This window comes from Cornus florida, unplaced genomic scaffold (assembly GCF_030987335.1).
Source record: "Cornus florida cultivar Cherokee Brave unplaced genomic scaffold, ASM3098733v1 CherokeeBrave_3.0.0_Hap2_Chr11, whole genome shotgun sequence".
NCBI classification, from domain to species: Eukaryota; Viridiplantae; Streptophyta; class Magnoliopsida; order Cornales; family Cornaceae; genus Cornus; species Cornus florida.
The window spans coordinates 125,349,945-125,365,473 of NW_026775581.1; the positions used below are offsets into that span (position 1 = coordinate 125,349,945).

Below are 15,529 nucleotides of genomic sequence, written 5' to 3' on the forward strand. Positions count from 1 at the left end.
TTCAATTAAAAATCATCTTAGTAGCGTACCTGATACAGGCATATCCCAACTGGCGAAACCGGTGAAATAAATGAGAAGTTGGAGGGCATCGTGGATAATCTCTTGAACGCAAAAACTCATCCTTTAAGACAGACAAAGCAGTGGAAAATCGGAGAGCTTTGATTGCATAGATTCCGCGCAACACCTTTGTCCAGTAACAACAAATTAGGAAAACAGGAATAGATGATTTATGAAATACGAAATATGCCTTACCCAAAATAAAGAAAAGAAAATAACAATGTTCAATATGACAATTTCTCCATATCACCTGAGTGAACTGCGGGCCTGCTTGGGATAATGATACAGCAAGATCTCCACAAACTGGGGAACCTCTAGCAAGAATATCAAGAGACCTTGGAGTAATGCGCAAACTGTCAAACCTTCAGGGAGACAACAAACTAGAGATGTCAGATATAATGAGATTTCACACACTGTTTCATTTTAATATAGCAAAATAAAGATGAAGAGGACTATTTCAGCCCATGTCTTAATCAGAATCCTTCTTGATACGTTAGGTAAAAGCCACAAAAGACAGCATGCATACTAGGAGGGGAGGGCAAACCTTGATGTAATTTGGTACAGTGTTTCTGAAAGGTCAAGCTTCTGTTCAAAGTTTTGTTGCATTGTGGCAAAGCCAATAAGAAGAGGTTCAAGAAGACCAACAAGGCAGCTCTTTATCTCAACCCCCTTCTTTTGTCTGGGATTTATGTCTGTTGGGTTTGCGAGCAACAACCGATCGTTCAGAGCACCAACCAATACTGCACGGGATAATATTGTCGTGATGGCTCAGAATGATAATGATATAATGCAGAATAGCAATTGATTTCATATATATATCAAACAAGAGTAAACCATAAGAGAATGCTACGACCCTCAAACATGAAAGTAAAACACCTAGGATTAGAAGCAGCACAAGACATTCACCTGAACAGGGCATACTAATGGACAGAATTGTCCTCACTTTTCCATCCCAGCCAAGCATGCTGACAGCAGAGGCAGTAGAAAACAGAAGTGCAGGCCCAACCCAGAGAAGGGATCTAAAGTGATGATGAGTTAAGAACCCAATAAAAGTAAGGCATATTAATAATATATAAATACATATACATATATATATATATATATATATATATATTTGATACGTAAGGAAAATAATCATATCACTTAGTTAAAAATTGTAACAATAAAAAATACTAAAATGCCAAAAGTTTTCCATATGAGGATATTGGAGGAAGTCCTTTATCAAATTTTGCAGAACTGCTAGCCAGTATATCTAGGTCTGCTGAAACAATAAGCACCCTTTGAGTAGTTAATATTCCTGCAACATATCCTCTGAGAGTTTCTTGCCAGTGAACCTGACAAAAACAGTTGAAAAAACAATGACCAGCTTCTCATCATTTGGCATTCAATTTCAAGAGTGAAAACCAACTCATTCAAAATTGAATGAAATAGACAGTCAATTTCATTTAAGAGCTCACTTTCTGATATGTAGTAAACAAAAAGTTACATGCATAATACCCCCCTCATTTTTTTTGGAGCAACAAGCACCCACAATTTACCAAAGTACCCCCATTTGGTTAATTGATTACGAACCAGAGTTAAAATATGACGTAAAATTACACAAAAATTCATAGATAAGGAACTTAAAATAAATAAATAATTGAAGCAACAAATGCACGGTATCTGCAATTCATGGCAAAAAATTAGTCATTTCAATTCAACACACCTTTACCTTTGATGATTAATTAAAAAGTGTTGGATAGCAGGAAATGTGAATGCTGGAAATGGACGCACACTAGTGAAAAATTACTAACAACATGACACGACACCCATTGAAGTTGATGCTGGAAAAAAAGGGTTCAAGAACAGGATTCACAATCACAGCTCAGAACTAATTAATTAATAAAGAATATTTTGTTGATTTGCCAATAAATTGTGTTTTGCTCCTTTTTTTCAACCGATACTTTTATTTTTGGTTTCATAAATGTGATCCAAATTCTAGTTGTGATTCTTCATGTCTTTTTTTTTAAAAATGATTTTTGCCTTTTTAGTAGATATGGGTAAAAATGTGGTGATGAAGAATAACTTGATTGGACAAACCATCTGATTTGAGGTGAGGACACATTCAAAACAAAGAAAAACCTTATGTCTATGTTTTGATCTTAACGGTGTCATTGCGTTATTGGGAATTGAGTTATGGGTGTGATAGTGTGTTGAATTGCAGTGACCAATTGCAGGGACGATGCATTTATTGCTTCAATTATTTATTTTAAGTTCCTTACCTATGGATTTTTGTGTAATTTTACGTCATATTTTAACTCCAGTCAGTCGTCAATTAGCCAAATGGGGGTAATTTGCTACCGTTGGTAAATTATGGGTGTTTGTTGCTGAGTTCTTAGTGCATTATATGGCACTGCACAAATATCACTAAGTTTCTTGACCTAGCAGAGTAACAATATATCCTAGGAGATTCAAGAAAGTTATAGTCGCAATTCTGACCATGTATCTTCAACCAAGATTTTTTAAAAAATTTAAAATAAGAGGAAAAAGAAGATAGAGGAAGCAGAGCATTCTCCTAAAAGTTAATATTTAGCTGTGAAAGAACATCAAGGAAAAGACAAAGAATAAGAGAGGGAAAGCATGAAGTACTCCGAAAAGCCTCTTGATTATGTGTTTGCGCGCGCGCGTGAGAGAGAGAGAGAGAGAGAGAGAAGGAGAGAGTTCAAACTCTTCCAATTATCTACTCAATTTTTGCAAATCCAGTATATTTTGAATATAGTTATTTCATTGCTTTACATTATTCAAGAACACCTAGTTTCCAAAAGCGAGTGTGCACTTTAATGATACTAACCTTCAATATTCCATACACAAATTCAAAGAAACCACTCCAACAATTAGAACTACCTCATCATATTCGAACTGTGGTACTACAGAAACCTGTATAGGGCAGCAATCTGTGTTAAGCCTGTGCTATGAAGCTTTTGGGACTTTTCCATTAGCTGACCCTATTAGTTGTGAAAAAATGCCAACTATGATCGGGAATGCTGCGGACAGGACCAGTCATTAGCCTCACAATTTCAGAGACCATAAAACAAACCGATTAGTACTTTCTATTGTTCTTTTCCTTATTCTGAAGGAGATGGGAGGTCTCTGTCAAACTGAAGATCCTAGTCTCCATGCCATAGTCAGTTTTCCACATGTTCAATAGTGAGTCATGATTTCTAACAAAGTTGATCAAATTACCTGTAGTACAGTCTCATTTACTTTCAACTTGATTGACTTTTTTCCTTCTGCTTTTGTTGATATATAATGACCATCGGCAGTTGAAAGACGATATCCTTGAACAAGTTTTGCCAAGCCAATCTGATCCCCATGAGAAGCAAATAACATAGTTGATTCTACAGTACAGAAGACTTCCATTAGCATTTTATTAGCAGTTAATGACTGATAAAATCAATATTATCTCTTCAAGCACCTAGTGGAGTAGAAAAGATACGATCAACTTCAGTTTCAAACAAGAACTGCAGCGGACCCTTAACCGAACCAACTTTGGTATCCTCAGAAAGATCATGTTCAACTGCTCCATTCTTTTCATTAACATCTTTTGCATCCATTCCTGGCAATATATATAAAGCAAGCCCGGTCTTATCCTCATCAAGAATTGCAAACTGATTTTCATTAGGGCCAATAAATGCAGCATCTCGACCTGGACAACTCACAAAAATGAGCTTGGGTGATTATTTGTTCTCAAAACATAAATTATTGTGTACTACAGCAGAATAAAAACACTAGACAGGAAGAACCTTTGACTGTGCTTGATTTGCTATTGGCTGTCAGAGAATCGGTATTTTCCCAATAAAGAACCACTTCATTTGTGGCACCACTGAACTCATAAACTACAAGAAACAGATGTTGCTTTTTACTGTAAACCATGTACTTTGGGTAGAATTCTATGTTTCCAGGTATCTGAAAACAGAAATAAACGTTCTTGCTCAAGTATATTGTAGATTCCATGTAAATCTAAGTATAGTGCCCCCAAAATTTTAATGAAGAAACATCAATGTCAATATTACCGAAGTGTAAAGCTTTTTGTAAGTATTTTCCACTCCAGAACAGAGATTATAGGTTGTAAGGTTTACAGCGTCTATATAAAAAGCCCTGACAGGATAATGAAGAACTCGATTCTCTTTATTGAAGAAATTCAGCTCTAAATGAAATGGCTGCAAAGAAGCAAGGCATCAGAAACAAATTCAAGCAAAAGCAACAGAATTCCAGAATAACAATTAACTGAATTTATTCATAAGTTACCTGACAAACAGGAGTGTCTTTCAGATGATGCTTAGCATCCAAAATAGTAATGAGAGGCAACCGAGATATTGGAGCAAATCGAGCATGACCTTCCATAAAATGCTGTAAAAACCAGGTAAAGGTGATTAGTCAATGCTTTGTTAAACAGTAGAAACAAATGTTAGGGTTTTAGTCTTTTAGATTAGATATCCATAGGAGAGAGATTTCTTAATTTGTTCAGCCACTCAATTTGCACAATGTTTTTTATAATAATAAAAAATAAAGAAAAACGATCCCGTAAAAGTATGGTTTTTAATTAAATAAATTTTGGTCACACCATATCTAGAATTAAATAATTTAACTATATTATATCTTAGGAATTTTTAACATGTCAATATGCAATCTCGTACAAAATTGGAAGTAACTATGGATGTAAGAGATCACTGGATACAAGCTGAGGTGAATCTAACACCAAGGCTTAAATATGCACCTGGCATTCATATACCCAGCCACATAACATAATCACAGTGTTACCTATGAAAATATGTATGTTCACTTTGGATGGAAATTTCGATTCCAAAGGAACTTTGAAATTATATAAAAATTTAAAATCTTATTTTTACTTGTACTCTCTAATTGTGAGACCAAAAGTCAAAACTTTTCCCAGTAATTCAGAAAGTCGGTGAGATATATTACCTCTTGGAAAAATTTCATTCCATTTGAAAAAACTATACTCCAACAGTTCTAAGAAAAAACAAAACTGTCAGAGTAATTATGTTTATCGCCGCATCCAATGTCTATGGAGCCTTCACGAAAGCTTGAAATGTGAACAAAACTTTTATATATATGTCAATGCCCAATAAGATATCAACACATGGTATTCATATTCTATCAATTTGAAAACAATATTGCATGGCCATGGCACAAGACACAAATTTGGCTCTAAGATAAACCCAAAGTAAATTATGAACAACAGGACATGACAAGGCAATTAAAAAACATGCAAAATTCTGACAATCAATTCACTATTTAACTCCCCCTTCCTACTTTTTTCAAAACCCTGGTATCTTACGTGTTCTGTTTCAAGATGGTTCAAATTTTCAGTTATTTTAAAGGAATGCATTTACTGATTTTTCTAACATCACGATTATACTCTTGTTCATTAGCCTACCCAAACAGTTAGGAAAGGGCTTTGGTGAGTTGAAATGAGTTAATTATACTCTTGTTCTCTTACACTCCATCACCATTGTCCAAGATGAGATGGAAACATATCCAGATGTCTCCATCTCTCTCAAAGTAAAATGTTTATTCTTAAATTACGGATATTGTCCACGACATGCTGAACGTGTACGATGTCAGCTTATGGATGATATCATGATTCATGACACATCAACAGAAATGTTGATAGGTATATATACATATATTGATATCATTTATATTTGTATTTTCATAATTCACAATACCAATAATATATTAGATAAATTGTTATTCTAATTACTATGGCACTATTGAAAATCCAAAAGTTTCAGGTGCTTCACGCTTTCTTTATAATATAAAATACACAGATGACCTTTCAACCTTTGGACAACTTGAGGAAGCAAAGACATGTTATTGTTAATCGGTGTTGTCTTTGTAAGTTGAATGGGGAGTCAGTGGATCACCTGCTGCTGCATTGTCTTGTGGCTCATGATTGTTGGAGTCTCATTTTTGGTCTGTTTGGTATTCATTGGGTCATGCCTCGGACTTCTCGGGTATTGCTGGATATTTGGAGGGGCCAATGGGTAGGAGCTCAGGCGAGAGTCTTCTGGAGGGTAACCCCTTTTTGTGTTTGGTGGAGCATTTGGAAAAAGTGGAATAGAAGATTTTTTGATGGGAAGGAGTCCTCCATTGGGGTGTTGAAATTTTCTATTATTTGTACTTCTTTTTGTTGGGGTTGGGGGAGAGACTTTTCCTCTATTGAGGATATTGTGGACCTTTTGGGCTCTTTGAGATCATAGGTTCCACTTTATTTTTGTATAGCTTGGGACGCGTTCCCCTTTTGAACGCCTTTTAATACATTTTACTAATCAAAAAAAAAAAAAAATCTCTCTCTCTCTCTCTCAAACCCACCATGCAAACAAACTATTATTTCTATGAGGGTGGGAATTAGTGAAAGCATACTGCGCTACAAAACTTCTCTTTGCACAGATCTGACCCTTGCTAAAAATCAAACCAAATCTCAACAACTTTAAGAGAAAAAGTAAAAACACGTTTCAAGCAGCAGAACATCCGATAACCAGAGCAATGTAAACATCAATGAATTTTGGAGGGCACGCCGAGCAATTTGGTAATTACAATATTTTAAAATTAAGTTGTCAAGCAACTAAGGCTTTCGGTTGAGCCTGGTAATGCCACCAGTCCAATGACCCAATTAGTTCACACCTGGGAAGCACCGACACGGCACATAGGGTTGCTGCACCGGTGTCGGACAGCTCTGACATGCTGGGGACACGCCGGAGACACACCGGAGACACGCGGAGGGACACGCCTGGAAACAGTGGACGACACGGCTGATAAATTTCTTTTGAAGAATATATTTTTGTGTATACATTTGAACGAAGACATATGAAGTGATATAAGAGATTTAGAGATTAAATTTGTGAAGAAATTGAGTTAATGGTAGAGAACAGCTGGAAAGAGAGAGAAGAACCATAGCCATGAATTGTCAGATGGAGAATACAATAGATTCCCATCCTCTGGTTGTTGATAGGATCTGAATGAAGTTCTGCAACTCCAAGAGGCTTCTGTTTTGGCCGGACAATGTTCCCAAAAGGATGATTGCTCCGTCTCGTGGAGAGAGAAACGGTCGGAAGAGAAAGAGAAAGAGGAGATAAGATTTTGCAATCTTTCTTTTCTTTTGGGATGTTTGGATACAGATATAATTCTACTATTGGATATCAACATACCTACAATTTTACAATTCTGCGGTTGAAAATAAACATATCTACAATTAACATATATTAAAGATGTTTGGTTACACATATAACAATTCTACAATTGGATATCAATATATAAAATTTTTGTTTCTATTTTAGTAGAATTTGGTCCCATAATTTTATGTGCTATTTGGTAGACCTAATTTAGATGTGTTTATAGTTATAGATTAAAAATTGAGTAAAAATTTATATATAATATATATATATATATATTATTTTATTGCCGTATCCATGCCGTGTCCGTGTCCTATTTTTTTAAAATTTGCCGTATCGCCGTGTCTGTGTCGTATCATACCCATGTCCGTGCTTCTTAGGTTCACACTAATGCCGACAGTAGATCTTTATGTTTTTTGGATTTATTACTAATTTACCATTTGATTTCAACATCGATAGCATTTCCTTCTGCTTTAAATGTAATTCCATATATTGTTGTTTCTGTCTTTATCTTTAGTCCTCTGATTATAATATTTTTATTTTTATTTTTCCAAATTAGTAAAAGGCACAGATGCTGATTAAAAATTATTCTTAAGCCTAGAAGTGTACAATTATAATGACATATTCTGTGTATATGGAATAAACATGTACATATACAACAAAAAAATTGACCATACCAAACCACCAACTTAAGTAATGAATTAGCTCAGCCCAAAAGTGCAGACTAAACCTTGATTCTAACAAGATTTGCTCCATTAGAAGATTTCATATATGTAATGAAAAATAAAAATGTATATAAATAAACAAATAAAGGGTAAATTACATTGACATCCCCAGAAATAAATAAATAAATATATATATATTCGTCAATAGGTTGTGACAATTAATCAAACCAAAACAACCTCTAGCTAATCTCACGTTCTGAGTGTCATTTAAGAATTTGATGAAGTCATCAAGTAGGTTAAATTAGATTTCAGTTTAAGTTGGCCCAAGCCGCATGCCAACCCTCAACATTGATAAGTCCAAAGACCATGATTTACAATCATACCACCATGTGGCATGTTTAAGAAGATCTTCTAACGACAAGAGTACTAGTTTTTTTTTTTGATAAGTGACAAGAGATACACGTTTCAACAAAAAGGTACATACACTGTAAAGAAAAGCCTTCCGTGCAATGTCTGATATTGTAAGGTGACTTTGGCTGGCATAATGCATAATAAACTGTCATCAGTCATACTAACATATATAAATACAAATCGAAAAAACAACCTTACAAATAAAGGGAAAAATAGAAATACAACTTTGAGCATGGGAAGAAAGAACCATGATTACAGGCATATCATCATTAGTTCCAAAAGAGCTATAATTAAATCAACCCACAAGCTGTGTACATGTACTCACAATTCTATTCAACTAAACGTAGAAATTTCAACTACTTCACAATCAGCTACACTGACCCTAACAAACTTTAGAAGAGTGCAGATACACAACTCAAAATGAAATGCAAAGCACATTTCAGCTTTTAAAAGAATCATTCACTCTCACAATCAAAAAATTGTAAGTTGTTTGAAATTTTTTAATACAGTAATATGAGCTGCCTAAAGATCAACAACTGTAGCCTTTTGAAGTACTCAACCATTTTGACCCCCAGTTTTGATACAAACCCTGATAAATAAGATATAGGCCCAAGTAATTGTTAAAGTGGACGCTTATAGATTAAAGAAGATCAGGAAAAAGATCCCAGCAAGGATGCAGTGTGTTTTAATAGAATCAGCCAACATGTTAATTGAGCAGTATGCAATGATATTAACTGTCAAGGACTTCAATTGTTATTCACCTTACAATAAGATAGCGTTCTCTTCTTTACAGTGTCACAAGTCATCAGAAGAAATTGTTTGGAAAGGAAGGTAGAGCATCTGGATTGCAGTGTCTTTTTTTGACAATAATCAAGATCTTCCAAAGACTTTCAGTAGAATGAATATTCCATTATTTAAGCTTAGCTTACAATAAAGCAAAAATCCTATAGATTAAAATTTTCTAGATGCCAGAAAATAATTTTCTAAGCTACTACAAGATATGTCAGTACTAAAGAAGAGAACACACACACATAGCTTTGGCATCTCTCATGTGAATGCATGTGCAAACAATCTTTTCTCTTTTTTTTTTTTCTTTTTTTTTTCTTTTTTTTTTTTTTTTTTGGTAGAAATTTCATTTTATCCCACATACTTTTTCTTTTGTTCAAATCATTATTATTATTATTATTATTACTATCTATCACACATATGTAAGATTGAACAAACATAGATAACTAGTGTGTGATCATCATCATGCGTCGTCTTCAGAACATCATTGGTTATTATTAAAGAGCAACAAATGATGAAGTTCCCATCATTTTCATAATCAGCTGAAGAACTTAGTTGTTGTAAGGACTATAATGACTTGCTAACCCTGTGGAGTTCTTAGAAGAGCAAGATTTGGCAAACAATCACTACAAGAAGGGCGAATTCTGTAGAAAGTAGAAACCAATTCAATTATCCACAGTTATTGAACTTCTGATAATAAGAGTCTGGCATACGTCTGGATCTAAGGAAAATCAACTTAGGTGATCCTTAGAGATAAGAGTCTGGTTCTCCTGATTGTTTTCTACATAATGATATACATCTCCATCAGGCTCTTCCACACACAACTCTCAATTACACTATAATATTTTGGTATTTAATGCTTAGAATCCTACATGCATTCTCCCATGTCAAAATCAATACTAAAAAATACATCATCCTCCCCAACTCACCCTTTTGAATGATGCTCCTGCAGTTGTGTTTGAAGTTGATGATCAGCTAAAATTCCAGATGCACCAAGGGATGAAAGCTTTTCCTTCAAAACAGACGCTGCAAAGTAACTTATAATTAGCATAATTAAGAGATTATCTCAAAGCTCAAAATATTATCTTTAATTGTAAACAAATATAGCCTTTTGTACATTCACTCTCTTTTCTTCTTTTTTTTTTTTTTTTTTTTAATTTTTTTATTTTAATTTTTTTTTTTTATTGTGATTCTGTCAAAAATCTAACATGTTGTTTTGAATTGTTTAGCAATTGTTGTGTGGTTTTAATATTATTGTGTATGTAATCACATTACAGCAGTTGAATCTCAATAGGCAGAAATATTGCCTACGCATGCAAAATAAAAGCAATAAATGATTCACTACATATTCTTAATTGTTTGGTTTTTAATTTATTTATTTTCTCATAAGAAATATTTTAGAAGTGAGAGTACCAAAGGGTATGCAACCGATTAAATTGTTCTGATTTTTATAGAATGAAGTCCCCTAGAATCATTCTACAAAAGTTGGAAAACTCAGGTCAAAACAGTTGTATCTTCCCTTTTATTGGAATTGAACTAGAATGCATCTCCGTTACCAGCCAAAAGCTGATGCATATGGTGTGTGAAATATGCAATTGTTAAGGAGAAAGCCAATACACTACCTGATCCCCAGATGGCAGTTTTCAACTTCTATCTATCATAAGTTTGGACTTTAAATGACTCCTAAGAAGTCTATGCTACATGTACTCAAATGATTTAGTCCCCTCAAATGCAGCCAAAGCATTCAATAGCATTTAAAGAGCCAATGAGGCTCCAAAACCTCTAAATGTGTCAAATGTGAGATTGATGTTAGGTAAAAGTGATAGATAAATGAATATATAAAAAGAAAAAAAAAAGTTAAAAAAAAAAAAAAACAAAACAAAAAACAAAACTTTAAGCTAACTTGGTGATTAAAGCACATTTACAAAAGTCTTAGTTATAAATGAAATGAGCCTCATAACATTCTCAATCAGAAGGCTATGGAAGACGTCAAATTCCATGTTGTGACCCAAAAAAGGTAGCCAAAAGATCCTTCAACAGTGGCATGCTATTGCAGTTTAAGGTGGTTTAGTCTATTTAACTGAAGTAATAAGAAATGAAACACTTCCACACAAATCTCTGAAGTCCTTCTGAAAGTGTGAGACATTCAACGAGCCAAATGTAACAGAAGTCTGATTAATATGTCACTATCACAGCATCACTCTAAAATAATTAAAAATAAATATAACATTATACATTCAAAGCCTACTTATCAAAATATATATAGATATACATATATACATTCACAGCCATTTGATTTAGCTTCTTTGTTGATGCAGGACAGAAATTCAGTCAGACCAACAAGCCTGTTTTTGACAAACCAAGAGTGTTTTTTGGGTGGAAACGACGCATTGAGAAACACCCACTAGTTTTAGCTTGTGCGCCATGTTGGTTTTCGGCTGAAAACCTCGTTTAGGGCTCCAAAATCAGGTTTTCTTGTCTATTAGGAGGCCTGTTGATTATTTCCCGATTTTTGTTCAAGGCCTAAATGAAGTCTGATTGCTCTCAAATTTTATATTTAGTATTTTTTATTTATTACGTTTCTTATTCTATTTTTTTGGAATTTTTAGAGGAACTTTATAATTAGGCTTATTTTTAGTGTTATTTTCCTTTTGCTATTAGGCTTCTTTATGTTTTAAGTTTGCTTCTAGTGTTAGGTTTTCTTTTATTATAAATACGGGTACTGCCAAGTGCATAATTAACTTTTATTCATTCAATTATTCAATACCAGATTTATCTGAATTTATCTCTTGTTTTGTGGACTAAAGAAGATCACAACCTACAAAAGGACTTATTGAACGACTACTCTACTAAACAGAGCTGGGGCTCAAGGCATCCTACTTTGTGGATTCAAAGTAACCCGTTCCCTGTGAACAAATTTATTGCTTCCGCTTACGTCAGTTGGTATCAAAGCCTTATCTTTTCCTGGACTAATGGCAATTGATCATTTTCGTGGCAAACCTCGTTGGCGACGAAGATCGACAGAGAGTGGCTTATTCTAAAGCCGAATTTCAAGACTATCAACGTAAAACCCGACAAACGCTGCAAGATATTCAAGCAATGCTTCCTAGGCTTGAGTTGGAGCATAATAGCTATAACAAGTAGTTTTGCAACGACGACGTAAATCGTGTTCGTCTTGTTCATAATCGCAACCCCTTCCCTCCGCATAGTCAGTCAGCCTATGAGGAAAAGGTGTTTGGGGCTCATAGAGATGCACGAAGATATCATGATTATGAAGATTAAGATTCTAGGAATTTTCGTACAAACATTAACCGACCCAATTTCTATGGTCTCTTTCATGTTGAAGATTTTCTAGATTGGCTAGAAGATTTTGAGAGGTTCTTTGATTACACAGAGATTGAAGAGGAAAATATCAAAATAAGGTGAAATTGGTCGCACACAAATTGAAAGGAATAGCTTATGTTTGGTGGGATCAATTGCGGGTTACTCGTGCACAACGGAGGAAAGCACCGGTACGAACTTGGTTGAAGATGAAAACGTCTTTTGAAAGCCAAGTTTCTTCCACCTTACTATGAGGAGATTCAATTTCAACCGTACCAGGATGATGTACGAAGATTCAACCTTATACCGATTTATCATTGTCTTTAAAGCCTCGACCTCCTCCTACAATGGTCAAGTTTACACAAGGGAAAAAAATTATATGTGTCCAAGAATCGGAATCCAAGAAAAATTGCCTAGAAGAGGAGAAGAATGAAATAAATAACCAATATCAAAATTTTGTTCAAGTAGCAAGTGATGTTATGGAGATTGATCAAAATAAAATTTGAGTAGCTCCAATTCTTGTAGTTGAAGCAGATGTAGTTAAGGAATTTGAAATAACAAAAGAAGAATATGGTGACAAGAAGTTCGACGTTGAAAGCAGAAAACGTGAATTAATTGATGATGGGGTCAAAAAAAGTTTTAAATTGCATGTCCAATATAGTTTGGATGAATTTGAGCTTCATATTGGTTATCATAGCAGTGAACAATATGATTTTGTGGTAGGCAATCCTTCATGTTATTCGCAGTCAAACTCGAGGACGAGTTTTTTTGAAGTGGAGGGGACTGATGCAGGACAGAAATTCAGTCAGACCAACAAATCCATTTTCGACAAACCAAGAGTGTTTTTTGGGTGGAAACAGCGCATTGAGAAACACCCATTAGCTTTAGCTTGTGGTCCATGTTGGTTTTCAACTGAAAACCTTCGTTTAAGGCTCCAAAACCGGGATTTCTTGAATGTTAGAAGGTCTGTTGATTATTTCCAGATTTTTGTTCCAGACCTAAACGAAATTTGATAGCTCTCAAATTTTATATTTAGTATTTTTTATTTATTAGGTTTCTTATTCTATTTTTTTGGAATTTATAGATAAACTTTATTTTTAGGCTTATTTTTAGTGTTATTTTCCTTTTGCTACTAGGTTTCTATATGTTTTTAGTTTCCTTCTAGTATTAGGTTTTCTTTTATTACAAATACGTGTACTGCCCAAGTGAAGAATTAACTTTTATTCGTTCAATTATTCAATACAATATCAGATTTCTCTAAATTTATCCATTGTTTTGTGGATTCAAAGTAACCCGTTCCTTGTGAACAAATTTATCGCTTCCACTTGCGTCATTTGTCCATTCAATGTGTTAAAGATGAGTAAAAATATTCTGTTGTTCCCTTCCTTTCTATATTAATAATATAATGATTCATAGCAGTTAACTAGGATCACTTAACCATCTTTTCCCAACATAAACAAACTGTTCCTTTATAGATAGTAGAAATGTGTGTGTGTGTGTGAGTGAGAGAGAGAAAGAGAGAGAATTTATATAAAAAATTGGATTTGATGTATAATACATAAATTAGAGAGAGGGTTCAGACTACAGTGATCATGGTTGTCAGTCCTCCCCAAGCACTATCTAGCTAAGGGACACTTTTAGCCAACAACTCCATTCATGTGGCGTTGTTATAATGCACCAGGATACTGTATTTGGTTATTAAAATGACACATAAACTAATTTTCACGTGCACTTTTTTTCCCATCAAAACATGACATGTCATGTTCATCTTTTAAATTGCAACATATTGAGCTCTGGTTGTTCTTATTGTTTCTTGAAACATTTCCTAAGTTTGATCTAAATTATTCACATTCTCCTAGTTTCCATTTATTTCAGAATTCATTATTGACATGTACATTGTTGATATCTCTGTTTGCGTCAATACGAGTTCTGCTGACATTAACATTTAACTCCTTGAGAATGAGTCATGTAATCTTAACTGTCCAGCGTAAACAACATATTCCCAATTAATACTAAATTATTTACCTTTTAATGGGAAAACTGTACCAGTTCCACAAAATGTCGATCACTTTCAAAATCCAATAAGTTCAATTTAAAGCAGAAGTTAAAGATCCCAATCAATTTCTCAATTAATACTAATTATTTACCTTTTAATGGGAAAACTGTACCAGTTCCACAAAATGTCGATCAATTTCAAAATCCAATAAATTCAATTTAAAGCTGAAGTTAAAGATCCCAATAAATTTCTCAAACTAAGTGAAGGAACTTTTGCATCTAAGCATCGCGTTATGTCTCTCGAATCATCTATAATATAAAGTTTTGATGCCTCAAAAGAAAGATATAGTACAATTATGACAATATAAATAAGATTATAAACATTTGTTTTTTTCACTACTTCCAAATAAGGGCAGGACTTTTAAAGAAGTACAGGGATTAAAGGGTAGCATCTAAGATATAATGCACTCTAATAAAATCGAACCCAATTGCACAAGAACTCTGGAACATTATACACAACAGATATCGAGATGTAATTAAGCAATCACCTGAAGACCCCCTTGCACTTTGCAAAACCGCAAAGAGTTGCTTTCTTCCTTCCCTAGTGTATGCAGCTCTGTTTTTCAGATTATCTCCACCTGTCACACTCTGTTACAAAGGTAGGCCAGTTACCTTTCAGACATGAATTAACTAGTTAGATACAGATACCTCAATGTCCACACTTAACTGTAAACAGTAATGTTGCTAAATTCAGTTTTGGGTGAGCCTCAAACAATTTAATTTGTGGTAGGGGATAAACAGCCTCCCCCCCCTGCTGAGACAGAATTCGAGGGATATCAATGGACTCAATTGCTGCAAAACAAAAAGCAAGAAATGCCCATCAGTGCTCTATGGCATATGACAAAAAGGAATGACGAAGTCCAACAAAAAGAGCTTCAATTGAGATTCTTCTGCATTAAATCAGGTGTAAAATAATCTGAATTTTCTCTGTCTCTCTCTCTCTCACTCGCTCGCCGGTCACATATCTCGCCGACCGATCAACGATCACAACATCCAGCCAAGCTCGCAAACTGGAGCTCTCACCGCTGAGGTAGCCTAGCAGATTAAATCCCCAATAGA

At 34.5% G+C, this 15,529-nt stretch overlaps 1 protein-coding gene across 1 annotated transcript in view; it reads right to left on the minus strand.

Moving 5' to 3' along the window:
* LOC132282506 (uncharacterized) overlaps positions 1-15,529 on the minus strand; it is a 45,841-nt gene that overhangs the window by 7,262 nt on the left and 23,050 nt on the right. The window contains exons 9-22 of the mRNA XM_059784217.1: positions 15,138-15,262; positions 14,959-15,058; positions 10,024-10,120; positions 8,382-8,433; positions 4,345-4,446; positions 4,110-4,256; positions 3,840-4,002; positions 3,512-3,742; positions 3,280-3,434; positions 1,263-1,391; positions 964-1,081; positions 602-797; positions 308-419; positions 30-184 (exon numbers count right to left, since the gene is read on the minus strand). Coding sequence (XP_059640200.1) covers positions 30-184; positions 308-419; positions 602-797; positions 964-1,081; positions 1,263-1,391; positions 3,280-3,434; positions 3,512-3,742; positions 3,840-4,002; positions 4,110-4,256; positions 4,345-4,446; positions 8,382-8,433; positions 10,024-10,120; positions 14,959-15,058; positions 15,138-15,262 — 1,882 coding nt within the window. The remainder of the gene's footprint in view (positions 1-29; positions 185-307; positions 420-601; positions 798-963; positions 1,082-1,262; positions 1,392-3,279; positions 3,435-3,511; positions 3,743-3,839; positions 4,003-4,109; positions 4,257-4,344; positions 4,447-8,381; positions 8,434-10,023; positions 10,121-14,958; positions 15,059-15,137; positions 15,263-15,529) is intronic.